We start from the raw sequence: 27159 nt of genomic DNA on the forward strand, positions 1-27159 counted from the left end.
AGACACTCTGCGAGGCAGGCGGGGCCGAGAGAGCTCTGAGAGAACTCCTCTGTAGGAATAGCTCTAACAGGCCTGTGACTAGGCCGAGGACACCCAGCCGGCTGCATGTGGAGGAGTGGGAATCAAATCAAACCCAGCTCTCCAGATTAGAAGCCGCCACTGCTCTTAACCACTGCACCACGCTGGCTCTTGCTGACACAGATGGTCCACCGAAACCTCTGGAATTTAGCAGTGTAGTTTGATCCCTGTCGCCAGTTGGCCAGTGCAAGCTGTTTATGGCTGGCCCTGCAAGCTTGATTTTCCCCACAGAAGCTCACGCAAACAGCACGAATCAGTAGTATCTCTTGGCTCTAAGGCAGGGGTAGTCAAGCTGTGGTCTTCCAGATGTTCATGGCCTACAATTCCCATGAGCCCCTGCCAGCGAACGCTGGCAGGGGCTCATGGGAATTGTAGTCCATGAACATCTGGAAGACCACAGCTTGACTACCCCTGCTCTAAGCCACTCTTTCTTGACCTTTGTGAAACCCCAGAAATATTCTTCAGGCTTTGAGAAATCCCAGAAGTGGCATGATCAAGCAGAGTATGCTTAGGAAGCATAGCTGTGGACACACCCACCCAGGGCCCCTCCCTTTCCCACCCCCTCCAGGTCCATCATTGGTCATTTTGGGAAGGGGAGTTTATATCACCATATATGGTCATATTTTGGGGAAAGGCCGAGAGGGTGGTCATATGGAAACAGGGCAAATCCCCACTTCCACATGACACAGCCACTGGGCAGGCCCTCTCCCGGGCCTGCCGTGGATCAGGCCCTCAGTTGCCCCAGGCTAGGGGAACGTGGGATAATCCATGTTCCCTTAGCCACTGCAGGGGCCAACAGGGCCTGTTCCGCAGCAGGCCCGTATGGATAGGGAAGAGCCGGGCTCTGCCCTACGGTGGCCCAGAGGAGGCCAGTTGATTTGCGGTGCTTTGCTGTGCTGCAGGGTGGGCCAGGGCATTCACTTTTATTTTGCAGGAAGGTGGGATTGCATGGAACACAATCCCACCCTCCTGCAAAATAAAACGGCACCCCCACCCCCATACACAAAGGGCAGAACTATTCCACTGCTGCTTTGTTTCCCAGGGGTACACATTTGGGTGCCACAGAAGATCTAGTGCTGATATGCGTCCCTTATGGAGATGCAGTAAACTGTGGAGCTTTTTGCCCCTCAACACTGCACCATTATAGAACCTGATAAATGTTTAACAAACTTTTAAAAATATATTAAGAAATTAATTAACTCCCACCCATTCGGGAAACTTTATCAGGACTATCAAGAAACCCCAGGATTTCATGAATACCTGGTTGCGATCAAGATTTTAAAAAACAGAAGGGCCAAAGCCCTTGGTTTGCAATTCTTAGGCTTGGCCAGAACAGTGCCCCGACTTACCCACCACACTGTACTTTTGCAGATGAAGGTAAGATACTGGTAGCGACTCAGGAAGAACACTTTAATACCCACAAGACAGATTGTAGCCGCCATCACACACCTGGTACCTGCAACGGTAAAACACACCATCAGGGACGCAATCGCAGCTTTAGAGCAGAACTGGCCGGATGCACAAAGACCGCTTCCAAGTTAAGGGTAAATAAACTCTGACTGGCTCAAAGTCACCCAGCCGGCTGCAAGTGGAGGAGCGGGGAATCAAACCCGGTTCTCCGGATGAGAGCCTGCCGCTGTTAACCACCACACAGCTCTTTAAACATTTAAAAATGCTGAAACATTTCCTACCCCTGCACTCTCCGCCTCCAGGGGTTTGTGAAGCAGCTCACAAACAAGAACACAACGCAACACAAACCCACAGAGCCTCTGTGTTCACAGGCCCTGTGTGAGCAATAAACAGGAAGAGGGGAGCACCCTATGGCTTCCACACCCTGCCTGCAGGCCTTCTGACACTATCTGGTGGGGGCAACAGGATGCTGGATGAGATGGAGAGTTCCTTTGATCGAGCAGGGCGGGTCTTCCATTCTGGCTTGGATTGGCCAGTCTAGCTTGCATGCTGCTGTTCCACGGAACAGATCTCAAAACATGGCTGCGCACGCAATTGTCCTTGGAGCCTTCTTCCTCCTGGAGAGTGTATGCGTGCCGTCAAGTCACAGCTGACTACTGGAGGCCTCATAGGGCAGGCTTTCTCAACCAGGGGTTTGTGAAGCCCTGAGGATTTTAAAATGTGCTAAACATTTATTGGGTGGTGTGGCCATATAAGGTCACGTCGACCCGCTCTCAAAATGGCCTGGGGGGGGTGGGAAGGGGAGGGGCCCCAGGTGGGCGTGTCCACAGCTCTGCTTCCCAACCATATTCTGCACCATCGTGCCACTTTGGGGGTGTCACAAAGCCTGAAGAAGGTTTCAGGGGGTTCTGAATGGTAAAAAAGTCAAGAAAGGCTGCCGTAAGGCTTTCAGGGCAAGAGGCATGGTCTGCCATTAGCATGGTCTGCCAAGAGGTGGTCTGCCATTACCTGCCTCCTCGTGACCCCGAGGCTCTAAGCAGGGGTAGTCAAACTGCGGCCCTCCAGATGTCCATGGACTACAATTCCCAGGAGCCCCCTGCCAGCGAATGCTGGCAGGGGGCTCCTGGGAATTGTAGTCCATGGACATCTGGAGGGCCGCAGTTTGACCACCCCAGCCTTAGAGGTCTCCCATCCAAACACTATTGCGGACCCTGCTTAACTTCTAAACGCAGATGAGATCAGGCTCCCCTGGGCTCCCCAGGTCAGGGCGACCTTGGAGAAGGCAAGGAAATACACTGGTACCCACTTCTTATTTTTACGTGCACTGGACAATCCCCTTTTTATGTTAAAAAAAGTGAGGTTTTGTACACACAGTAATTCTTCTCTTTGAAAAGATTTCTGTCATCCAAAGAAGAACTTCCAAGTCCCTCCTGGGCTGCTCTTCGCCTCATCCGGAGCGCTCCTGATCTTTACATGTGATAAAAAATGGTGCTTGAAAGGAGCTCAGGAAGGGAGGAAGAGGTGAGGAGAAGCCGAATAGAGTCCCTGCCTTGGAAGACCTCACGGCGCTCGCCTGAATGCAGATGCCAAGGACTGTCTTGCAAAGCAACTGGAAAATGTTTTTGGGGAAGGGAGAGATTCTGTAGTTAGTGCTCAGTGTGAGAAGAGGAAAAGCCAGGCGGGATTAGGGGATTAGCCACTCTGCCATGGCAGCAGCTGCAGTCCAGCAAGCCGGCCAAGGGGCTCTGAGCATGCGTGGAAAGTTACTCTCTCGTTCTGTCCCTGCTGGACTTCCATTTTGTTGACTCTTGAGAAAGACACTTTTGGGTCCCATGACCCAACTGGCGAGGCTGGGGCCTGACAGGGATCATCTGTGTGCAAAGCAGATGCTCTAGTGCTGCCCTTGATATGGTACAAAAGAAATGCATACGTTGCATAAGACACTTCCAGCTGAGTCAGACCTTTGGATTGGATTGTCTACTCTGACCGGCAGTGGCTCTCTAGGTGTCTCAGGTGGGATGTGCTATGAGGAATGCCACAGGAAGGACTGCATTCTTCTTAGAAAGCCAGCTTGGGGTAGTGGTTAGGAGCGCGGACTTCTAATCTGGCATGCTGGGTTCGATTCTGCACTCCCCCACATGCAGCCAGCTGGGTGACCTTGGGCTCACCACGGCACTGATACTTCTGACCCAGCTGGAATATCAGGGCTCTCTCAGCCTCACCCACCTAAAAACTTCCGAGTTCTGTAGAAAAATCTAGAGTTCCGCCAATGGAGTGGACCAGGGCTGAGAGCTATCGTGGCTTGCCAAGGGGTCAGAGACGGGGTCTTCTCAGAAAGGGAGCGCCTACGCTTGGGGTGAAGATTTTAGCAACCAGCTCCGAAAGGGTTAGCCTGGCCACACAGCTTGACCAGAAGTGCCTTCCCATGCTCCCACCTCTTTCTTTCCACTCTCCCCTCTCCAAGTATATAATCAGGAACACGGGGCCCTTCCCAGCCACTTACACGGTATTCAGCAGAACTGACGGGACTTCCAGCCCTGAGAAGTAGCCTCGGAGGGAGGGAGCCAGCGCATCTGAAACCAGAGGAAGAAGAAGGAAAAGTTAAGACAAGACCAGTCCTCCATCTAAGGTTTCTAAGGCCAGGACTTTGCTCTTCAAGTCCAAGTGGCTGCAAAATGAACTACTGGATTTGATTTGATTCCCTGCTCCTCCACGTGCAGCCAGCTGCGTGACCTTGAGCTAGCTACAGTCCTGTCAGGGGTGTTCTCACAGAGCTGTTCTGCCAGAGCTCTATCAGCTCTACTGACCTCCCAGGGTGTCTGTTGCAGGGAGAGGAAGGGAAAGGTGTTTGTAAGCCGCTTTGGGCCTCCTTCTCCTTGATTTAAACATTTATATTCCACTTTTCCTCTTAGCTCAAGATGGCTTACTCTTAAAACATCATTGATTAAAACCAAATGATAACCCCTCCCCCAATACCTCCTTCTTTTCCCTACAATCTTGACCTCTAATGTCCTCATTTCTGCTTCTCTTTCTCTCTCTCCAGTGGCCAGAGGGAAAGGAAGGACGCAGAGTTCCAGGACCTAAAATACTTGAGACTGTGGAAGCAATTTGGGCAGGTACGCTCTGCCAAGCAGGGGGATGGGAAATGGAATCTGCTGACATCCCCCAGATCTACCTAACTGCTAAAGGTAAAGGAATTCCCACTGGATACGTAGGTTCTCCACCTGGCTTCAGCATAGGAGCTGTTCCTCAACACAGTGAGGGATGATGCTTGCTGTGCGTGAATCACTTCTGAGCAGAAAGGGGGTAGTTGCCAGCAAGGGAAGACAGCCTTTAGCCCAACTACGCTTATCCCAGGAGGGCACTACTCTATAATTGATGCGGACGCCTGTGACGACTGACAATTTCAGAACAGCGAGTCCGACTTGCATATCCCAGTTCGGATCGCTCCTCTGACATTTTGCAGGCCGAGAAGATCTCATGAGCCACTTTTCAACCAGAGATTCCTCTCTGCCCCAAGAAACAGGATTTGGCGCCTGGCACCTCGACTACAGTCTCGTCACCAAGTCTGCCCGCAGTCCCAGCAATGCTTTTAATTCAGACGTTTCCTTGCTGCCATTTGATCGCAGGAAATGCAAGAATGCTGAACGGGGAGAGAATGCAGCGGCGGCAACACAAAGCATTCTACTGTGGTCCTTCTTTATCATTCTTCCCCATCAGGGAAAGTTCTTCCCCATTTTTTTTGGGGGGGGGGGTTGAGATTCCCCCATCCAGGCACCATCCCGATCTAGGCTTGCTCAACACCAGGGAGATTACTGGATCCTACTGCTTCAAGCAATGCTGCTGCGTTTCCACAAACACTACCTGGAAGATCGCTGGTTTCTTCTCTTTTCCCTGTCAAGTTGCCTGTAGGGTTTTCTAGCAGTAATACAACAAAGGAAGGTTCTTTTCCCTTTGCTGTAGGGTTTTCTAGGCAAGAGACGTTCAGAAGGGATTTCTAATTGCCTGACTCTCTGTAGAGACCCTACAATTCCTCGCTGGTCTCTCCTCCAAATACTAACCACGGCTGACTCTGCTTAGCTTCCAAGATCTGACCAGATTAGTCTAGCCTTACTGTTTCCACACTGGAGGCTTTGCACAGAACAGGTTTCCCTGCCGCTTCCTGCTCCCACATGGGGGAGCACATGGCCCAGTACACCTTGCCCACCTCAGATTTGTGCTTCTGCATGGGAGCTGGGGCAGCAAAGTTCCCATGCGGAAACAGTCTATCCACATGGACTATCCACGTCAGGGCAGGGGTTTCTACAACAACTTAACCTGACAATATAGTTCTGTGCCCCCTCTCTCTTTCCCAATAAGGCACAAATGTACTTTTAAAGCTTTAGGTACAGCCGCGCACCATTCTCCAAAGACAGATTTAAAAGCTTATGGCAAGTCTGCACAATGTGTGATGGGCTTAGGTTTTATTTCCCCCAGAGCTCAATTATTTACAGGTTCATCGCCATCACGGCCAGCGTGTTCCCTTGGCTTTTGTTATATGTTTATGTATCAGTTTCAGGTAGAATATCTGCCATCATTCAAAAAATATTACATATCTGTCAATATCCCCAGCCAAAGCTGCGCAAACTTTTCAGCTGTGTCCTTTTTCAACGATGGAATGCAACAGTCAGTGCAAGGAGGGCACTGTTCGCTCTGAGATTCCCAGAGCCTGATTAACTCCCGTCAGGGGTACAGTCTTGAAGACCGGAAACGGAAACCTGGCCAGCCAGGAAAAGCCATTCCATTTGTCCCACTGGAGCCACCATCTGGAGCCACTGGGCAAGATCTCACCCACCCCTCCTCTCTATCTTGATTTTACCAAGCCTGCCACTTGCTTCAAAGGAGCAGCTGTCCAGCTCTAAGCTTGGTGGGTGAATGAAAGTGACTGAAGCCAGCTGAGAAAGTGTGTGGCGGGGGGGGGGGGAGGAGTGCTACTAAGCATACCAGATTCTCTCTCTCTCTCTCGATCCCCTGTAAAATATTTATATATTTTTGCATTTATACCCCGACCTTCCCTGGCAGCTTACAAAGACTGTTTTGCACAGAAACCTCTGCATAGTCACCGATCAGAGTAAATTTAGAATGCCAGTCAGCAGAGCCCAGAAAGCTGGGAAATATGGGTGCTAGACATATGCAAGGATATACAAACACGAAATATTATTTTTGGAGGCCATGCTGAAAGCAAAAAAGGTGTGACAGTAGCCATACCTAGCGGTGGGCACAAACTACATTTTTGTGAATAACAAAACCGATAGGAACCAAAAAGTTGGTTTGTGGATTCGAGCCATTAAAAAAGTGGAAAGCAGCGGGAAGCAGAAAGCAGGGGTTTCCCACCAAAAGTGGCAGGGAGCTCTATGCCATTTAAACCTGTTTTCTCCTCCCCATCACCCAGCTGCTTTTCACAGGGAGCAAAAAGCAGGGGTTTAAATGGCTCCGAGCCATTTAAACTCCCTGCTTGCTGCTCTTCACGAACTGCCTTAAAATTAATGGAAGTCCATGGAGTTCTTTATTCCACAAACCATGAACCAGCCAAAATTTATCACGAACTTTTATGAGCTGATTGGTACCCATCCCTAACCCTAACCACGCTGGGTCAGTCCCAAAGTCTACCTAATCGAGCATGCTGCGTCCCAGAGTGGCCAACCAAATCCTTCCACACTTGCTTACAAGCAAGGCAAAACAGTTTCTCACTCTGACCTTCCAGGAGTTAGTATTCTATGTGCATATTGCCAAGAGAGTACCATATGCTGTCCTAAGCTCCCAGGAGGAAAAGTGGGATAAAAAGTAAATTGCCTGTGAACAACCAGTGACAGAGTGACCCTCTGATGAATTTATTTTAAGTCATTTAAGGAAATGGCCTAGGTCAAGGGTGCTGGCAGAGGCTCATGGGAATTGTAGTCCATGGACACCTGGAGATCCACAGTTTGATCACCCCAGGCTGGATGATAGGCTGTTTCTCCATCTTGGGTAAAAACTGATGTAGAACCTACATACTTTGCATGATTCCAATGGGCCACTTTGCACATTCAACAAACTGGACCACAGTAAAAAGCTTCCAATTGCGGCCTGACCCACCTCTCGGCTCCCCCTTTTCCTCCTAGGTTCATTGCAGATACCTGCAGAATAAATATGTAAGCAAAGACACTTCTGCTTTGCTCAGGACTTTGTTTCCCTGCCTTCATCAGGCTGCAAGCCAAAGAGCACAGCTCATGCCGCTTGCTCTCCAGGGTTGGGTAGTGGATGGGAAAAAGGAAGCGCTACCAGAGGAAGCTGGGTGATGGGAGAACCTGGGCACACATAATGCCAGGTGGTGGAATGCTAATGCCACTAGTGGTGGAAGCAGGTGTCAGAGTAGCATGTGAAAATTGGTGCTCTTTGCAGGTCAGATTGTCATGTCCAAAACGACTCAACACGGGTTGTGTATCTGATTCGGCTGTCGACCAATAAAAAAGGAATCACGGCTGATTAATCAATTAGAGCCTTATATAAATATATATCAATATAAAAGATGTTTTGAAGGAAACTACTGTGCTTGCTTTTTTATTATCCACCCTTGCTTTTTGACACACAGTAGGGTACAACTTGTGTCCCCTGTTGATTTGTACACTCTGCTGGATTTTATATGTGGGGTTTTAATGGGGTTTCTTAAAGATCGTTGTTACCCGCCCCGAGCCACTTGCGGGAGTGGTGAATCCGATCAATCAATCAGTCAATCTGCTCCTTATGGAGAATTATGGATATTGCAAGAGGCTGGGTAAAATCCACGGTCGGCAACAGAAGCAAAGCCAAGAATGCTTCATGTTTCAAATCAGCATTGCTGCACAGCGAAAATGGTAAGTATTTAGTTTGGAATTAGGTTGTGTGTACACTACCCTCTTCCGGTGGACGAATTATGTTCTGGGCACTGCACTGTATCGAATTGTTGCTCTAGCAATACCAACGCCAGACAGGGAATTGAATGAGAAGTAGAACGTTCTGGTGTAGAACAGCTCTCTGCATTTGTGAAAAGTCATGAGCTTGTGAAATTCACTGCTACGGGACATAGTGACAGACGCTAGGTTTGTTGGCATTAAAAGCAGCAAACAACGGAAAAGAGGTCATGGTTGTATTGGTCAAACATTTACATCAGAAATACAAAAAACTTGGGTCTGTGGGTTTAAAAAAATGTTTTTAGTTACCTCTCCCCAAGCAGAGTGTATCTGAGTAAAAAAAAAACCCGGAGATGAAAAGCTCTTGATTCATCACTCACTTTCGGGAATACCTCCTGGTTTTGAGAACGCAAGCGAATGAATAAACTGCCTCAGGATTACTGCTTCCTTAAACATTTTTATTCTTATTAACCCTACCTATACGTAACATTTAAGGAAAGCTGTTTCAAAAGTAACCGAAGGAGTGGAAAATGGCACATGCTAGCCCAGGGGTGTTCAAATTGTGGCTCTCCAGATGTCCATGGACTACAATTACCATGAGCCCCTGCTGCGTGGCAGCAGGGGCTCATGGTAATTGTAGTCCATGGCCATCTGGAGAGCCACAATTTGGACAGCCGGATGTCTGATAGATGGTTTGTAGAGGGCAGTATTCTTTATGGCAGGGGACCTCCACATCCTTTGAGCCTGAGGGTACCTTTGAAATTCTGACACCGTGTAGTGACCGCAAGCACAAAATGGCTGCCACACAGCTGCCTCAGCTGACCTTCTGCCACTAGGCCCTTGTGCTGAGGCGGAGGGTGCTGGCAACATAATGTTTTAAAAATCTGCACAGCCAATCAAACCTTCAACTGCCAATCAGAAGCCTCACCGGACAAAAGCCCCGCCCACGTTCTAAAAACACTCAAAGAGCACCAGGAAAGGCCTCTGTGGGTGCTTATAACTAGGACTTTTCTGTGCAAAAAGGCCCAAATTTCCACAAGTCCTTTTATATCCACTTGGTGCACTGAAGGGAAAAGACGGGCTCCAATAACCAACATATACCAAGCTTTGCCAACGTTTTATGAAACCCTGAAGTTTCTTGACGGCCCTGGAAGGGTTTCCCGAATGGGTGGGAGTTAATTAATTTTAATTTTTTAAATTTGTTAAACATTTATCTGGTGATATGACCATATATGGTTGTACTGACCTACCCCCCCCCCCCGAATGGTGGGCCTGGAGGGAGTGGGAAGGGGTACCCGGCTCTGCTTCCCAACCATACTCTACACAATTGCAGCACTTCTGGGGTTTCTCGGAGCCTGAAGAATGTTTCAGGGGTCTCTCAATGGTAAAAACGTTGAGAAAGGCTGACATAGACAAAGTGCCAGTTCCAACAAGATGGCAGGGTTCTTACACAGCCGCTCTAAATTTCCCCGACGGGAAGCAGCAGCACTTCGAAGGACTTCCCAATTCAAAGCTCTTGTCTTCTGATTAAGGTAACATCAGGACAGGCCCGAAAGTCACTGGAATGCACTAATGAAACCCCCAGTGAAGAACGATCTTTTAGACCTTTCATTTGGCAAGCGTTGCCTGCCAAGACTCCCGCTTCGTATAGAACCAACCCCGGCTAACCTTCAACTGGAGCCTTGCTACCTTCCAGGTGCAACAGACTCCCTTCAGTCTAGAAATGCATAACAAACCATGGAAGCGTTTGGACAGATTTGTACATTCCATCAACACAAACCTGTTTTGCAACATACATCAGTACGTGAAGGGGGAAAGCCAGGTCAAAGCAGAGGATTTCGTTCAACTTATACACTCCTGGATTGCAAAATATTTTCGGACCATTTTTTACAGTATTTAAAATATTCCCAGATGGCTGCCAACTAAAACTGTGATACAGCACTGCCAGTTAGAATAGGGGCAGCAAGAGCTATAGCTGCACACAATAGGACATTTGCAAAACCGACAGGTTCTCATGTTCAACTTGTCTTGGACAGAAGCATTTCATAGAATCCTAGAGTTGGAAGGGACCTCCAGGGTCATGTAGTCCAGCCGCTGAAGAATGCAGGAAATCTACAACTACCTGCCCACCCACAGTGACCCCAATTCCATGCCCAGATGATTCCCCCCCCAAAAAAACCCCAGGATTCCTGGCCAGTCTGGCCTGGAGGAAATTCACCTCCCAGCCACTTGCCTTCACCAGGCCCTTGGAGCAAACCACTGGACATCACGTTGCATCATGATGACATCTCAAACGAGCAAAAAAATGTTTACTAAGCAGAATGAGAATATATTTATTTGAACTCTGAAACTTCATTCTGATACGAGATCAGCTCTGGAAGTGCAAACCTCAATATATTTGTTCACAACATTTATATCCTAAGATGAACATCTGAAACGGCTTTACGAAAAGTCAGACTACAGGCCCACAGAGCTCAATAACTGTCCTCTGTAAAACTGAGGAGCTCTTCACAGGCTTTGGCAGAGAAAAGATTTTAAATTTCTGAATGGGAGGAGCCGAAGACAGACCTTGGGGCAGCACCAGCTTGCGTCTTATTCTGAACAAGAGTGCACCTTTCTCTGGCAGCCTGTTCAGCAGGGTGGGCAGAACTAGGCAACAAGCACAGGATACAAGTAGACACACAGACAATCCAAGGGAAAAGGATGGCCCACAACAATGCATTTGCAAAGACTAGCTGGCAAACAAGGAGACTACCTAAGGGCGTGGTGAGCTCCCCCTTACTGGCAGACTTCAAGCAACGGCTGGGCAGATTCTTATCAAGGATGCTTTAGCATTGGATCAAGGATGCATTGAGCAGGTGGTGGGACTAGACCGCCTGTATGGCCCCTTCCAACTCTATGATTCTATATGCAACACTGCAAGTCTCTAAAGGTGAGAACCAGGCCTTAAACTGAGCCCAGAAGCAAACGGCTACCCAAAGTAGCAGTCTGAACTCAGATTCAAGCGGGTAGCCATGTTAGTCTGAAGCAGCAGAACAAATAAATTTGTTCCGTTTGAACTCAGGCAGCCCCGATGACAACTGTGGTTTTGTGCAAAATGAAGTTTCCAAGCTGGCTTTAAGGGCAATCTGAAATGATGGAACCGTACTCCAACTGCAAAGTTACCAATACATGGATCAGTAAGACCAGGCTGGTCAGTGGTGGAGGAAGAGAGGAAAACGAAAACAAGGGAATTCTGGTCTCACAACGTTAACCTGTATGGTGACCTGTAGACTGACCTGGTCAGATTGTGGAAGCTCAGGTGGGTTGAATTAGCCCTGGTTAGTATTTAGATGAGTGACGACAAAGGAATACCAGGGCCATGAGGTGGAGGCAGGCAATGGCAAATTATCTCTGAATGTCTCTTCCATTGAAAGCCCTATGGCAGGGGTGGTCAAACTGTAGCTCTCCAAATGTCCATGGACTACAATTCCTATGAGCCCTGCATGCTGCTGGCAGGGGCTCATGGGAGTGTAGTCCGTGGACATCTGGCAAGCCACAGTTTGGCAACCCCTGTCCTATGGGGTTGCCGTAAGTCAGCAGTGACTTGACAGCAAAACAGAACAAAACATGAAGCAACACGGCTGGGTCCAGAAGTACGTCAAACCTCTTCCTCGATCTGGCATTCAAGGATCGTTTCACTACACCCAGAATGTAGTCATCAGCCCCACACCCAATGCCCATCATGTCTGGATTCCGTGTCACTGCTGTTTTTGTCTTCGCCACATCACTGCAGCCTCAAGAGCTGACAAAACAGCACCCGACAGTCTCGAAATCTGGACGCCTCATGCTGCTGGAAGACCGTTTAATGGCGGGTTATATTATTGTTATTATATTTTGCCTTACGTTGGTGTTGGGTTATTTTATGGGTGGTGTCAATGTACTGGTTTTATCGTGTATTTAAATTGAATATTGTGAGCTGCAGCATAGAATTCCAACGAATGAATGAATGAATGAATGAATGAATGACCTAAGCAGTTCCCCAGGGCCTGCATGACAGAGCTATTCCACCAGGCCTATTCCACTCAGCCTATGACTGAGGCCCCGAAAATTAACATCTAAAACCTACTGGCCCCCCTGCCTTAAAATCCACCTAATCTGACCACTGAGCCCAGACGCAAACGGCTAACCCACATGTGATTTCCCCCTCCTTCTACTTTTTTGTGATTAAATGTTAAATATTTAACTTTTATCCATGTATTGATTATACCTTGAACTGTTGTGAGAGTGGAATATAAAAATAAATAATGAAATGCAGATCTGATGATACCCAAGCACGAGGCTCCCTACAATCTCACTCAGAGTTCCGACATAATGTACACTAAGCCCAAGAGACTGTGTGTAAGAAAATGTCTCTTAGCCTGACTTCAGGCGCATTAAGTCACCAGAAGTCTCCATCTGGGCTGGATGAAGAGGCCACACAGCACTGTGGGTTTGGTGACTTTAAAAAATAAAAATAAAAAGAGGATTTAGAGAACAGGGAAAAAAGGAGGAGGGCTTGGTTATAACTGTAAAGTAAGTGATAAGTTTGTAACTTCAGTTATACTTGTAATCACAGATAAGATCAGAAGTCTTTCCTTTATATATTTGTATTCTTTTTTCCTCTCTTACTATTGTCATTTTAAATCCTTTTTTAAAAAACACGTCTCAATCAAAAAACATTTTTTTTAATGACGAAAAGGTCACATAGGCCAAAAAAAGAAAAAGGAATGTACTACGTTGAAGAGATAACACAGCGGTAAGTACACTAGACAGAACGGGTTTGAAGCAGTTTGTAAGCTGGCCCCTGAGAAAGTTAGCACAAAGACTGTCAGGAATGGAAAACATTACTTTCAGGTTCTAGCTCTGCTCGCTTATCAGAGGGCCCATAAACGGTGCTGCTTTGCTGTCTCCTGAGATCACCCGATAAAGAATTCAAAAGTTTCAGAAATCATTTGAGCGTCTTTCTTCGGCAACACAGCTGATCCCTGTGGCATTCCATATGTCAGCTCCCAAACCAGACAACAAAAAGACCCAAACTGCCACAAGTCCTTTGATATCTGCTTGGAATCTCAGAATTAAGAACAGCGCTATCAATCAGGTCACCGGCCACAGATGGACATCACAGAATTAATAAGAGTGATTTGCCTTTATCGAGCTTTAAAGCGATCATCTAACAGTGCCACCAGAGCCATCTCAGTCCTGCCGCCATATTGAAATTGAAATGGGTCATGGGCAGGTGTATGGTTCAGGAATCCGGGATGCTGGGCTGTCGCCACACACTCTATTACCAGGAATTGCGGAAGATCTTATTACCCAATTGACTAACAACAGTTGAGTAACATTGAGTTTGTTCCCTCCTCTGCTCACTGGTATTTAGGGCCTGGATGTGGCCAGAGGTGTGAGCATTGGTCGAAAGCTCTAGTCCTTCAGTTTTTAGCCCAAAGTTGAGTGGAAGGTCAACCAACAGAGAGAGAGGGAGAGGGAGAGAGCAGGATGGAGAGAAAGCGAGGGAGAAGGAGAGAGAAAGAGAGAGAGAGAGAGTGCATCATGGAAGGCCTGTCACCCCAATTCCTCTTTGTTTTTTCCTGTACTTATCCTGCATTTTTAGAAGCATTGGGTCCCCACTGGGATACAATAGAATGCAATACAAATAAATGGGCTATGGCTCACTGGTAGAAGTTCCCAGGTTCAATTCCTGGCAGCTCCAGTTTAAAAGCACCAGGGTGTTAAAGGCCTCAGCCTTGAGACTTTGGAGAGTTGCTGCCAGTCTGAGGAGACGACATTGACTGTGATGGACCAATGGCCTGAGTCAACATGTGTTCAAAAATACCTTCTGGAAAAAGGGTTAAGTTGGAAAGGAGTCTATCATTGGCTGCATCATTTATTTATTATACTTGTATACCACACTTCCCGAAGGCTCAGAACGTGTAGCCAATTCATGTTTGTAAGCTGGAGTCTAACAAATGCTCGTTTCAGAGGATTTGGACAAATCAGTCTCTCTATGCCAAATGAATAATCCTTACAGAGAGACTCACTATTTTTTTCCCAGTACACTTTCATCAGCCAGAAAGGGCAAGAATCTAATAAGCAAGTTATAACTCATACATGAGATCTGTCTGGACCAACCCCCCAAAACAGAGAAGGAGGCACTCCTGAGCACTCAGGAATCAGACCCACCATCACCCTGGCGTCCAAGTCGGAAGAAGAAATCCTAAACCAACTTAATAATGGAAGGCCAGTAGTTATCAGTGATGGGGCTGGGCCTAGCAGAGTTGAGTGAGAAGCAAGGGTGGCAGAGAAGGAAAGTTTATTTATATTTATAATTAGATTTATAAGGCCACCCCTCTTGGCCCAGCTGTCTCGGGGTGGTGTACATCACATAAAAGGTTACACTATAAATTCTAAAAAGCATCCGTGCCCTTACAGGCTTCTCCCTAGAGTGCCCTCTGATAAAAACAGCCAGAAGCTGGTGTTAAAGGGGAGTGTGTTTCGGGGAAGGGGGGGGGGGCGGGACGTCTTAGATGTTACCGATGGCTGGGCCTCAACCAAATACCTAGTTGAAGAGCTCTGTTTTACAAGCCCTGTGGAACTGGGTAAGTTCTGACCGCGTCCATGTCTCCTCCAGCAGCTCATCCCATCAGACTAAAAAGGCCCTGGTCGAGGCCAGGCGCACCTCTCGCAGGCCAGGGACCACCAACGTGTTGGAACCAGATGAACATAACGCTCTTTGGGAATATACTTGGAAAGACAATTGGTTTTTATACCATGCTTTTCACTACCCAAAGGAGTTTCAAGGCGGCTTACAATTGCCTTCCCTTCTTCTCCCTACTGACAGAGTGGTGGGTATGGCACAAAATGGCTGCCACAAGAGGCGGAACTAATCACAAAATGTCAGGGAGAGCAGCCATGCATCAATCTAATAGTAAGTTTTCAACTTTTCAGACAGAAGCTTTGTTTAACAGGATGAACATACCATTTTAAAGTATTTTCCAGCACAACAGTTACTCAGTGAAGACTGCTAGGAGATACGCAGGCCTCAACAGAGCCAGTCAAAATCCTCACCCATGCACCCATCACACACTCCCAGTCTAACCTACCTTGCAGGGTTGTTGTGGGGATAGACTGGAAGAGGGACGAATGACGGATGCTGCCTTAAGCACTGTGCACAAAGGGCAGGAACTCTTTTTTTCAATGTACTAAATAAATAAATTGTGGACCGGCTTTAAAAGCAGGAGGGGAAAGAAGAGAAAGGGAAGAATGTAAAGAAAAGAGGTGGGGCTATGAAGAGATTAGCACAAGAGAACACACATGGGTGCACGGCCACGCCTGAAATATTTCAAGAAGACCACATACGGCACAGGAAAGAGGAGAAAGCAAGGATTTCTGCTAAAAACAGGACGCATTCAACGCCCTTAACAGTAGAGGTGCTGGTGGCAGGGGGGCAGCTCTCCACTGATCTACACAGCTCAGAATCCTCAAGGGAATCCACAGGGCAGGGCCTCATGGAGAGTCACTGTCACGCGCAAGGATGACATCCACGCAGATCCGTTCCTACTCGGGCCCCGTGATACCACCCAACCAGAACTCCACTGCGCTTCTGCATGGGCTATGAGGGCCACGTTTTGCCATCCTGCATTTACCATCCTGCATCCTGCATTTTACCATCCTGCACACTTCATACCTAGCAGGCTGCTCTTTCACCACAGCGTGGATTAAAGGCCCTTTCCTGGGAAGTGCACGCATCGGCTGGCATTCTTGCAAACTTGCAGGGGGTGGGTGGGAGGGAGAGCTGCCTGGGACCGTTCGAGCGTGCAGCAGTTCAGGGCAGACAGACTCCTCAGCGATTGCGGCCATCCATATTTAATTACTTTCCCCCCCTTTGTTTGTTAATTTTTAACTAGAGCCCGCCTGCTCTCAAGGGCCATTAGGAGTCCCAGGCAGCAGGGTTCAGCGAGCAGAAAAAATGCTTGTGACAGGACATACATTGCTCGGCATTCTGGCCTCCCACTTTGCCAGAGAGGTGTGGAGCATGGGGGGATTGTTTTCGGCCTTGCGAGCTCAGCCCGCCCCACCGCGAGTCGTGAATAAAAGATGGCGCTCCATTCGGAGCCCGTTTCCCTTCTCCTCCCTGTCAGAAGCTGTTTCCCTCAACTGCTGGTTCCCGTTCACATCATTCCCCAACGCCACTGCCAAGTTTCTAGGCAGTAACTTTGAAGAGGAAGTCCAGCAAAGTTACGTTCGTTCAGGAAAGCTGCCCTGCTCCAGACGCCATGTTTAGCTTGCGTGCGACTCTTAGGCCCATTCCGCACAGGTTTATTGTAGCAGGAGTGTGGCAAATTGTAATTGCTACTAAAATGCAGTTATGCACAACGTTGCACACAATCTGCCACACTCCTGAAACCGATCAGCAAAAAGCGCTTCGTTGTAGCGGTTCCAGGGAAATGCCAAAAAGTGGATTCACCCTCTGGAAAGTGCTACACTCTTGCAACCAATCTGCAACACTAGCGAAAAGGTTCTGTGCGTTACCATTGTTGCGGTTTCAGCAAAGTCCCTCCCCCTGGCTCTTTCCTCTGATCTTCCAGCGAAGCGATTGCCATTTTTTTTCTCGGAGCGGGGGGAGAGCAATGAACCGGTGAGCCTTCATTCACCCAGCGAGGCTTCTCCGGCTGCAGTCCCTCTACAGAGCTGCTTTAAAGCTCGCCTCAAGTCACCAAGCACAACACAGCCCTGTTTGCAAGTTCCCTTTATTTTCGGCCGAAAATCGCACCTGTGCATGGAGGGGTTTTTTTTTTTCACTCGGGGGAGCATGGCAACAATGAATCGCCAGCTCACTCACCACCTGCCAGCTAGATGGGTCTCTCCGTTGCAACGAATCAAGGCATATATTTTTTTTAAACCCTGTTCTTAAAGGGAAAGGAGATTTTCGGGAGCATGATAACAGCCGCCCATTGGCTGTTCGTTTGAGTGACGGCCAGGGGTGGGACAAATCGCAGAAAAAATCGCTTCCTGGATAGCGATTTTTGGCGAGACCGGAAACCTGTGGGAAACGATTGCAACGCTACTGAATTCAAGTACAAAGGCAGGTATGCATAACGCCGAATTCCACTATTTTAAATTCCGGAATTACTTACTGTAAACAATTGGCCACATTGATTCTTGTGCGGAATGGGCCTTAGAACTTCCCGGGTAAAACTTCCCTGAGAGAACCAAAGCCAATCCTCCTTGCTGCAAAAACCAGGGCCAAAGACGCTATTCCCCAAAGTTCAGCTCTTGCCCCACCTCCAGCCCATCTGGCTTCAGGGGTGAACCTCTTCTATTCATTAAGTAAGGATAACACATGACCGAGAATCAGGAGGATAATTAGGGAGAAATCAATTTCGGTGGGAAGTGCAGTCGAGTCACAGCCAACTTAAGTACTGTAAGGTTTTCAAGGCAAGAGAAGTTCTGGGGTGGCTTGCCCTTGCCTGCCTCTCCATAGCAACCCTGGGCTTCCACAGTGGTCTCCCATCCAAGTTCCAACCAGGACTGATTCTGCTTGACTTCTGAAAGCTAGATCGGGCTAGCTTGGGCCATCCAGGTGAGGTGGCACCATGACCACAATGGAATGTTAAGTCTTGGGAGACAAATGAAAAATCAGCTGGCCTCCTTCGCAAAGCATCCCCAAACAAAAGGAGCGAGCAGCTTCCAAAAGATGGAAGAAAATGGCGACTGGAACCAGCTGCAGAGACTCAACTTCACTGGCCTGCCTGCACCGAACTGGTGTTTAAAACGAAGCCCTTGTTGATGTGGAAATGTCCTGGTCTTCCCTAGGGCATTTACAGGAGAAAACTGTCTAGCATGCCGATTCAGGATTCTCAAGAGCTGCAGAGGACTGAAATAGGAATTTGCCTTGAGGACTGGACACAGGAATCTAAGTTACGGAGAGTTGCTATGCGATTATGGAAACATCATCCACTATCGGTACAAGCCCTAATTAGAAGGCTGTCGGTCCTGCAATCCAGGGCAGAACTATTAACTCACTGACAAAAATCTTTGAACAGCTGCACAGAAGCTCAAGAACCAAACGAGAACCTGGTAGGGACACATGTTCTGCACATAAGAATGGGCTATGAGCTGAGATTGCATAGCATGCCTGAGGAGGTCGAGAAAGCTTCTGATCTCCTTGAGAAGGCTATTCTGTGCAGGAAACAGGGTTCCACGGCACAAAATGGTCCACAAACTGACTTGGACAGTATGAGCAGGGATGTGTGGTCTATTCTGCTGTGTATAGCTTATTGCAAGAGGATCCTATTATGCAAATCTTGTACTGCTTAATGCTGGGTTTTTCAACCAGTGTACCAGGGGGTGCAGCAGTGCACCTCGAGAACCTCTGTACAGTGGCATGGGGGATTCCAAGATGGCGGCTGCATGGAGCCAACAGCCACTGCTGCCCAAGCATTGCATCTTCCCCTGTGGGGGGTAAGTTGGTCCAATGAATGCATTTTCTGTTGGGCAACAGGGATGTCTTGAGTGGGAGGAGGAATATTTTATGTTATTTTTATTTGCATATGGGGCACTGCAGGCAAAGGTGTGGTTGGGTGTGGAGATAGGAGGCTGGTTTTTATTTTTCTTTGCACACAGGGGCGTGGCAGTGATCACTCTCGGATTTACCTCCATGGTCAAAAGGTTGAAATATGTCGTTTTAGTATTTCAGCTTTTTCTGGTGGAACCAGACGTCTAGAATCCCAATGCATTGTGCACAATAAAAGTTATATCATTTTTACATTAATACAGACATTAGTTCAACCTTTTAAAGTCCTAACTGTCATCAATTGGGTTTTTATGATTCCAGCCCCATTTCCCCCACACACACCTTTTGTTTTTTGTTTCCTTGCACATTGAGCCAGGCTTAAAAAGGCCTAAGCTAAGTGTGAACTATTAATTCACTTTCAGCAGCTACACAGAAGCTCAAGAACCAAGCAAGAACCTGGTACGGACCAGGTAGACTATAAATAACGTACCTAAACAATGCTCTAAAATATTTTTCACTATACACACCTGAGATTGAAACTAGGAGTTCACTGCACACAAAATATGCACCTGACCACCATGGTACAGCCCTTCTCCAATTACGTCCTACCTCCTCTCAAATTTGAAGGGAACTGCAACAAGATGACGATTAACATCTGGCAATAAGAGCTGACAGCTGAACGTAGCATGAAAACATTTTATACATAGGGTGGACATTAAGACCATTGCCAATAACTGAATATGGTCCAGAAGAATAAGCTAGATTTCAACTCCCTTTGGCTGGCTTTTGGTATCATATAATGTCTTTTAGATCAGTCATTTTCAACCATTTTTTGGCCACAGTTCTCTGAGGAGCTGTTCTCAGGTTCCAGGGCCCCCTGTGGTAGGCTGGCTGCTTGCGCAATGACCTAGGTAGGCTAAAAAAAGCCTAAACTAAGAGTGAACTTATACTGCTAGGGTCCTCACAGGAATATCTTGGAGGGCCCATATCCAGCCTATGCTGAGGCACCTGCATTGGTTACCGGTTGTGACCTGGATCAGGTTCAAGGTTTTGGTATTGACCTTTAAGGCTCTTCATGGTCTGGGACCCACATACCTGAAGGATCGCCTGGTGCCCTATGCTCCTGGCATGGCCTTGCACTCTGCAGGTACCAACTTGTTGACTGTTCCTGGCCCAAGGGATACCCGCCGGGAGTGCAAACGCGCATGTGCAGCAGCTCAGCGCATGCGCATATGCATGAAACTGCCGCGTGGGCGCACATCTGCATGAGTGGCAGCTCCACGCATGCGTGTTTGCGTGGGGCTGCCGCGCATGCACGGTCCCCCCGGGTCATCCTCTCCCCCCATCCCTTGGCACCGGGCCGCTACAACAAAAAGGTTGCAGACCGCTGGGCTAGATGATCCTGGAAGTCCCTTCCAACTCTATGACTCTATGATTCTATCTTAGCCAGGAAATCTGATCTGGATGAAAGAAGCTACAGTGGATCCTCTCAGGCATGTTCTTTGCCAAAGGAGGCTAGACTACCGGAACAAGACCCCTGAGCCCACGAAATACAAGAACCCTTTGTGTAGTTTTCCATAGCTCTCCACGCAAAAGCATAAAGACCAGGGGTAGTCAAACTGCGGCCCTCCAGAAGTCCATGGACTACAATTCCCAGGAGCCCCCTGCCAGCTGGCAGGGGGCTCCTGGGAATTGTAGTCCATGGACTTCTGGAGGGCCGCAGTTTGACTACCCCTGATAAAGACCCTTGGTTTTGTCCCTAAATACAATATTGTTTCATGGATCGTGCCCAAACAGTCACTCATACACCTTTAAATTTATCCGCTTTGAGATTATTCGGCCTCGGGAGCCAAAGAGAAACGTTGGGAAAACAAGTCTCGGAAGCTCAGTCCATATATACAAGGGGGGGTATATATGTGTACGAAGACCCAGCAGGTATTTCTAACTTCCTTGTGCGGACGGAGGTGAAATTACTCAGGAAGAGAGAGGTGGTTGAGTGTTGTATCAAGCAGTGGAGGGATGGTCATTTTTCGTAAGCCTGCCCCTGGAAGTCCCGGGAAGATGTGTCAGTTTGATCGAGACGTGATCATTAATTTCTCTCTGGCGTGCCCTGTTAGCCAGACAGGTGTTAGTCGTACGGTGCACGCTGGAGAGGATCAGGTGGTAACGTGGGTGAAGTGGGGACTGATTGGCACAAATTACCTGGGCATGCAGTGAAGCGGGGTAGGTGAAAGCAGGCGGAGGTAGAGCAGGTGCTAACTCCGCTGGGTAGAGAGGGTACGGCGCCCACACTTCAGGGCTACTGGGGTAAAGTGCAGGCACTGTGAGCTCATCTGCAAGAGAAGAATAAGGAGAGGTCATGGTTATAAAAAACGGAACTCTCTTGAAACCAACCAGCAGCAAGCACACAGAAGAGAGCATCTTCTTCAAAGCCACGCTGAAGCGGCCCCTCCAACCCAATTTACCCCCCAGATGAATGCTAAGAGCTACAAAATGCAAATAAGCGGGTGGTCCCTGGCCCTAAAGAAATGTGATTGGCCCTTTCGGCCCTGGTCCCGGCCTGGTAAAATAAGTGGTCAGCAGAGGTGCAGGCCCTGACGGAACCATCAAGGTTTTGCAAGCCCTGCAAGCATACAGCTGAAGCTAGGATGTACAGAAAACTCTATAGCCCCCCCCCTCAGGACACCCCCATGCCACCCAGATAGACTGAGACGGAGCACTGGGACAGAGTTTTTACTAGTATTTATAATTATAGTTTTTATATTCTAATTTTAGTGTGGAAATATCTGTTGCATACTGCCCGGAGCCTGGATGCAGAGAAGGGTTATGAATAAACGGAATAATAATAACAATAACAAACATTCCTAATAACAACCCATTTGAACATCTCCTTAAACACACACACACACACACACAAAACAATTAAAAGTGAAACCAGTAAGAACATTCCACTGTGAAATAAGGTACAAAGGTTGAGATGTGCACAGCACACGTTAAAGCAGGGGTAGTCAAACTGCGGCCCTCCAGATGTCCATGAACTACAATTCCCAGCGAATGCTGGCAGGGGCTCATGGGAATTGTAGTCCACGGACATCTGGAGGGCTGCAGTTTGACTACCCCTGCGTTAAAGACTGGGATTATTCCTCAAAAGCAACTGGGTGTTTGGGCTGGAAAGAAAATGCAAAACAGGACAAAGTCTATCAGCAGTGAGGGAAGGAACCGTTATGGAAATCGAGGTCTAATAATTAATGGGAATTCTCGGACGCTGCGCATGAAGCTGAAAATGAGCCACACCTGAGTGGAGAGAAGCGATCTACAGCAAAGCGGTCTTTTTCTCCATTCAAGAATGAATTAATAAAACATGACGTATTTAAGGGCATTTGTCCCAACAAAAAGAGATGCCTGGGCTTGTAAGGAATGCTCAGAAAGGGAGAGTAATCACATGGCATCTGCCCTCTCTAGCCGATCTCGTTAACCTCTGCAACAGGGGTCCACAAACAATCGTTTAGCCCACTAGCCTGCCACTTAGAGGAGGGCAGGGAGGGGTTCCCGTTGGCAACAAAGGACAAGACACGCAGGAATGGGTTTAAAATAAGTGGAGAACGATACCGGCTAGATATCAGGGGGAATAGTGTTCACAGTCAGACTAGTTTAGCAGTGGAATCAGCTGACTAAGGAGGTGCTGAGCTTCCCCTCACTGGTGGTCTTCAAATAGAAGGTGGACAGATACTTCTCCCTGGATGCTTTAGGCCAGGGTTAGTCAAACTGCGGCCCTCCAGATGTCCATGGACTACAATTTTCATGAGCCCCTGCCAGCATTCGCTGGCAGGGGCTCATGAGAATTGTAGTCCATGGACATCTGGAGGGCCGCAGGTTGACTACCCCTGCTTTAGGCTGATTCTGCCTTGAGCAGGGGCTTGGTCCAGATGGCCTGTATGGCCCCTTCCCACTTTAGGGTTCTATTTGTGCCTGCAGCGGCTCCCCTCCCCCTCCCCTCTGGCACAGCCAAGGGACAGGCAAGGATTTTCCTCTTTGTGTTGGCATACAGAGAAGGTTAGAAGGTATAAGAAGTGGCTGCTCTTTTTAATGTTATCCATACCCACAGTGTGTAAGATAATTCTCTCCCAAGCCCTCCAGCAAATATAGAAGGCTCAAGAGAACTCATTTATAGCCAGAGACGATAAGGAAGAGAGTGGCAGATCCCTGCTCCTTCTTATTGTCTCCAACCCCATAGCTCAAGCGAGGAGCTTTACCCATCACCTTTTGTCTTGCCTGTCTGCTAGCGCAGGGGTAGTCAACCTGTGGTTCTCCAGATGTCCATGGACTACAATTCCCATGAGCCCCTGTCAGCGTTTGCTAGCGGATCATTATTATTATTTATTTAATTTATATGCGGCCTTTCCATACTGGCTCGGGGCGGTCTACATGATCAGTAATAATAACAAGCCAATAAACCGAAAACATTAAAAGTCATTTGAAGTTCCATCTCATACTTTAATTTCCATTCAGCGGTGTCACTGGTGTAGTCACAATTATTTCTAACGTAGAGACATATTTTTCTATTAGGGGGACCAATTCCGGGTTGTATTTGATGGACACAGCCAAAGACTTTGCTCTACCTGCCCGTCACACCTAGGCACCCACTGCAGTGGCACTACGAGAGTTGAAGAACCTCCCTAAGCCAGCGAGACGGCGACGATTGGTGGAACGCGGAAACACTGAAAACAAAAACACCAATTGGGTTCCTGTTTGGAAGTCCTCCAGCTGGCAGCGTCTTTGAGATCATTTGTGGATGGCCAAATCTAGCTACAGACTTGCTGCGACAGTCCTTCCATCTCCTGACAGGCCAAAAGCAACCAGGCACCAGAATAACCAGTCCAACTGGAAGGGTTCCAATAACGTGGTTAAGATTCATAGCATTTCTGACATAATTTAGTAATTATTTATTGGTAAATTTTGGATTGCACACCCCTACAAAATCTTGAGCCATGATGGAGAATGTCTCCTGCAGCATCACAACAAGTGGTCTCTGGCCCCTTCCAATCACAGCTTCTATGTCAGGCTGGTAATTCTGGCTGTATATTATGTGCCCTCAGAAGAAGATGTCCCAGGTTGGTTTCAAATGGGTAGCTGTATAAGTCTGTAGTAGAAAAGTGAGATTTGAGACCAGTACCACCTTAACAACCAGCACGATTTCCAGGGTCTATCTTTTGAGAGTCATTTGATGAACTTTGATTCTCAAAAAGAGCTGTATTTTTTTTTAAGACACCGCTTTTCACTGCCCACAGGAGTCTCAAAGGGGCTTGCAATTGCTTACCCTTCCTCTCCCCACAACAGCCACCCTGTGAGGTAGGTGAGGCTGAGAGAGCTCTGAGAAGAACTGTGACTGACCCAAGGTCACCCAGTGGGCCTCATGTGTCTCAAAGGGGCTTAAAATCACCTTCCTTTCCTCTCCCTACAAAAGACACCCCAGGAGCCAAAACTGTTGGTCTGGTGAGCACAAAGAAGCAATTCTGTATGCACTCCGAGGATTCCCCAAGTTTCTGGATTCAAATGTACTTTGAAGCCCGCCCTGTCTCAGAACCTTCCTGTGGAGCAGCACAGAGAAACTGAGGGGTGGGACCAGGACAGGTGGGCTTTCGAGGTCCTTTCCTTCTCCTGTTCAGAAACACAATGGCAGAAAACATTCAGGCCCCGCAGCCACAGGACTTAAATCCCAGCTGAGCTGGCAGGGAACAGGCTTTAATGACACTGCCGATGACGTGTTTATGCTGTTGATTTTAAAACAAGATAAACAGCAAAAAACTTGGCCAGAGCTAACGCAAACAACCCTCTCCTACCATTCATTCCTAAGAGCTCTGGTCACTCAGAGGAGAGAGCAGCAGGCCTATAGAGACATAGAGAGCCCTTAACCTCCCCCGTGAGATATTCAACGGGAGGAAAGTCAAATCAAGAGGCAGATTCATGTCTGCAGAACGTCATTCAGCCACTCTAGCTAAATAGTTCTGGCGAAACCCATCTCCGCTGGCCCATTTTGTCGTATTCTCCCCCAATTATTTTTAGCTCTTGTGCTTAAGTATCATTTGTTTGCTTACATCTTGCTTTAGGAGAGCATTTGCTAGACTGCAAAGTCACCAGTGTGCAATTGAGATAAGGTAAAGGTAAAGGTATCCCCTGTGCAAGCACAGAGTCATGTCTGACCCTTGGGGTGACGCCCTCCAGCGTTTTCATGGCAGACTCAATACAGGGTGGTTTGCCAGTGCCTTCCCCAGTCATGACCGTTTACCCCCCAGCAAGCTGGGTACTCATTTTACCAACCTCGGAAGGATGGAAGGCTGAGTCAACCTTGAGCCGGCTGCTGGGATTGAACTCCCAACCTCATGGGCAAAGCTTTCAGGCGGCTGCCTTACCACTCTGCGCCACAAGAGGCTCTTGCAATTGAGATACGTTCCCCCCAATACCACACTGTTGGGGAGATGCTGGATGTCTGAAATAAACAGAGGTCGCAGAGCTATACAACGCAAACAAAAAGAAGAAAGGTACAGTAATGCAGTGGTAGTTATCGAAATATATAAAAAACTAAATGTACAACTATCCATGAAAGGATTAAGTTAACATTACTTAATACAAAACCACCAAATATATGAAAATAACAGTTTCTTTCATGCAAAGTCATTGTCGGCAAAATCGTCTGTGATTTAGACTGATTACTTTGTTAACTATGTATAAAAAATTGGAAACGTTTGTTCCAATATGTATCAGTTTGACTGAAGAGCAGAGGTTTTTGCTGACAATGACAGCGCGTTAAAGAAATTATTCTTTTTTTATATTTGGTGGTCTTGTAGTAAGTAAAGTTAATTTAATCCTTTGGTGGATATTTGTACATTTACTTTATAAGTCGTTAGGTAACTACTATTATATTATTGTATCTTTCACAGAGTTTTTTTCCCCGTGTTTGCGTTGGGAATATGCTGGAGACAGATGTCAGGGGAGGATGAATCAATCAATCATGTTCTCTTTAGGTGCCCTTTTTACATTGCCGTCAATCAAATGACCATTCTGAAGGAATCTATTTTTGTCTCAGAAGCAGTTTGGCTGAAGAAACTTCTCTCTAGGACTAATCCCCCCGCTCACTAAGACAGCTTGAAAATTTTGAGCAACAGCAATCAAGTTACGTCAAATAAATACAAATTCCTAAATGATTTTAAACAAATCTATTGTTTATAATTGTATTAATTTTTCACAAAATATCATTCTCTATTTTCCCCCCATTAACAAAATAATTTCTTCTTATTCTGTTTAAAATGTTTTCTCCTACTTATTTTAGGCTTATCCTTTTCTCATCTGTTTTATGGGGGGTTACTGCATTATAATTTCCTGAGCTACGGTCATTTTAATTTTATGGTAAACAATTTTTTGGTTTTCAATTTTGTATTTTCATTTTTTTTTGTATTGCAAACTGGCAAGATAGCTGTAATAAACAAAATTGACTTGCTGGAGACAGACGGTGGGTTTTATAGGGGAGAAGATGTTAGGATGGCCCTATCGTTTTCTGTCTTGGACACACTTGATTTTCCCCTCTCCCATAATCATTTCTAGCAAGAAAGGCATCACAGATTTCCAAAGCATGTCAGAAACCTGCAAGGGCTGTCAGTAATCGCAGACAACAATAAAAAAGGAAACCAGGTTACTCTGCAGAAGGAAAGCCACTTCCAGATTTTCAGAAATGACCATTCCTTATATTCTCTTCTAAAACTGTATACCCCATAGGGCCACCAACATCCAGGCAGTACCTGAGGATTTCTGGAGATTACAACTAGATAGATTAGTTTTATTAGTTTTATTACAACTAACCTCCAGGCAACACAGATCATTTCCCCTGGAAAAAATGGCTGCTTTCAAAGGTGGCTTTTGTATGGGGTCACCAAGTCCCCACTGGCCACCAGCGGGAGATGGGGAAGTAGGTATGTCTGGGGAACACAATGGGGGTACAATGCCATAGAGTTCACCCTCCAAACATTCATTTTCTCCAGGGGAACTGATCTCAGTAGTCTGGAGATGAGCTATAAACCCTGATCCCACCTGGGGACTGGTATTCCTAACTCTGTGGGATTATACCCCTTTGAAGCCCCTTTGAACAATGACGTCAGTTTACAGTTCATATCAACAATGAAACTTTACATTTTCTTGACTTTTCAATTTATGTAGTTACACACACACAAAACCCCGGAA

At 47.3% G+C, this 27159-nt stretch overlaps 1 protein-coding gene across 1 annotated transcript in view; it reads right to left on the minus strand.

Annotated features, from left to right (window-relative positions):
- The window catches only part of RBPMS (RNA binding protein, mRNA processing factor), a 104380-nt gene that overhangs the window by 2893 nt on the left and 74328 nt on the right, over window positions 1-27159 (minus strand). The window contains exons 6-8 of the mRNA XM_077345660.1: window positions 21130-21260; window positions 3992-4061; window positions 1428-1534 (exon numbers count right to left, since the gene is read on the minus strand). Of these exons, the coding sequence (XP_077201775.1) occupies window positions 3999-4061; window positions 21130-21260 (194 nt within the window). The 3' untranslated portion in view covers window positions 1428-1534; window positions 3992-3998. The remainder of the gene's footprint in view (window positions 1-1427; window positions 1535-3991; window positions 4062-21129; window positions 21261-27159) is intronic.

Source organism: Paroedura picta, chromosome 7 (assembly GCF_049243985.1).
Source record: "Paroedura picta isolate Pp20150507F chromosome 7, Ppicta_v3.0, whole genome shotgun sequence".
In the NCBI taxonomy this organism is placed as follows: Eukaryota; Metazoa; Chordata; class Lepidosauria; order Squamata; family Gekkonidae; genus Paroedura; species Paroedura picta.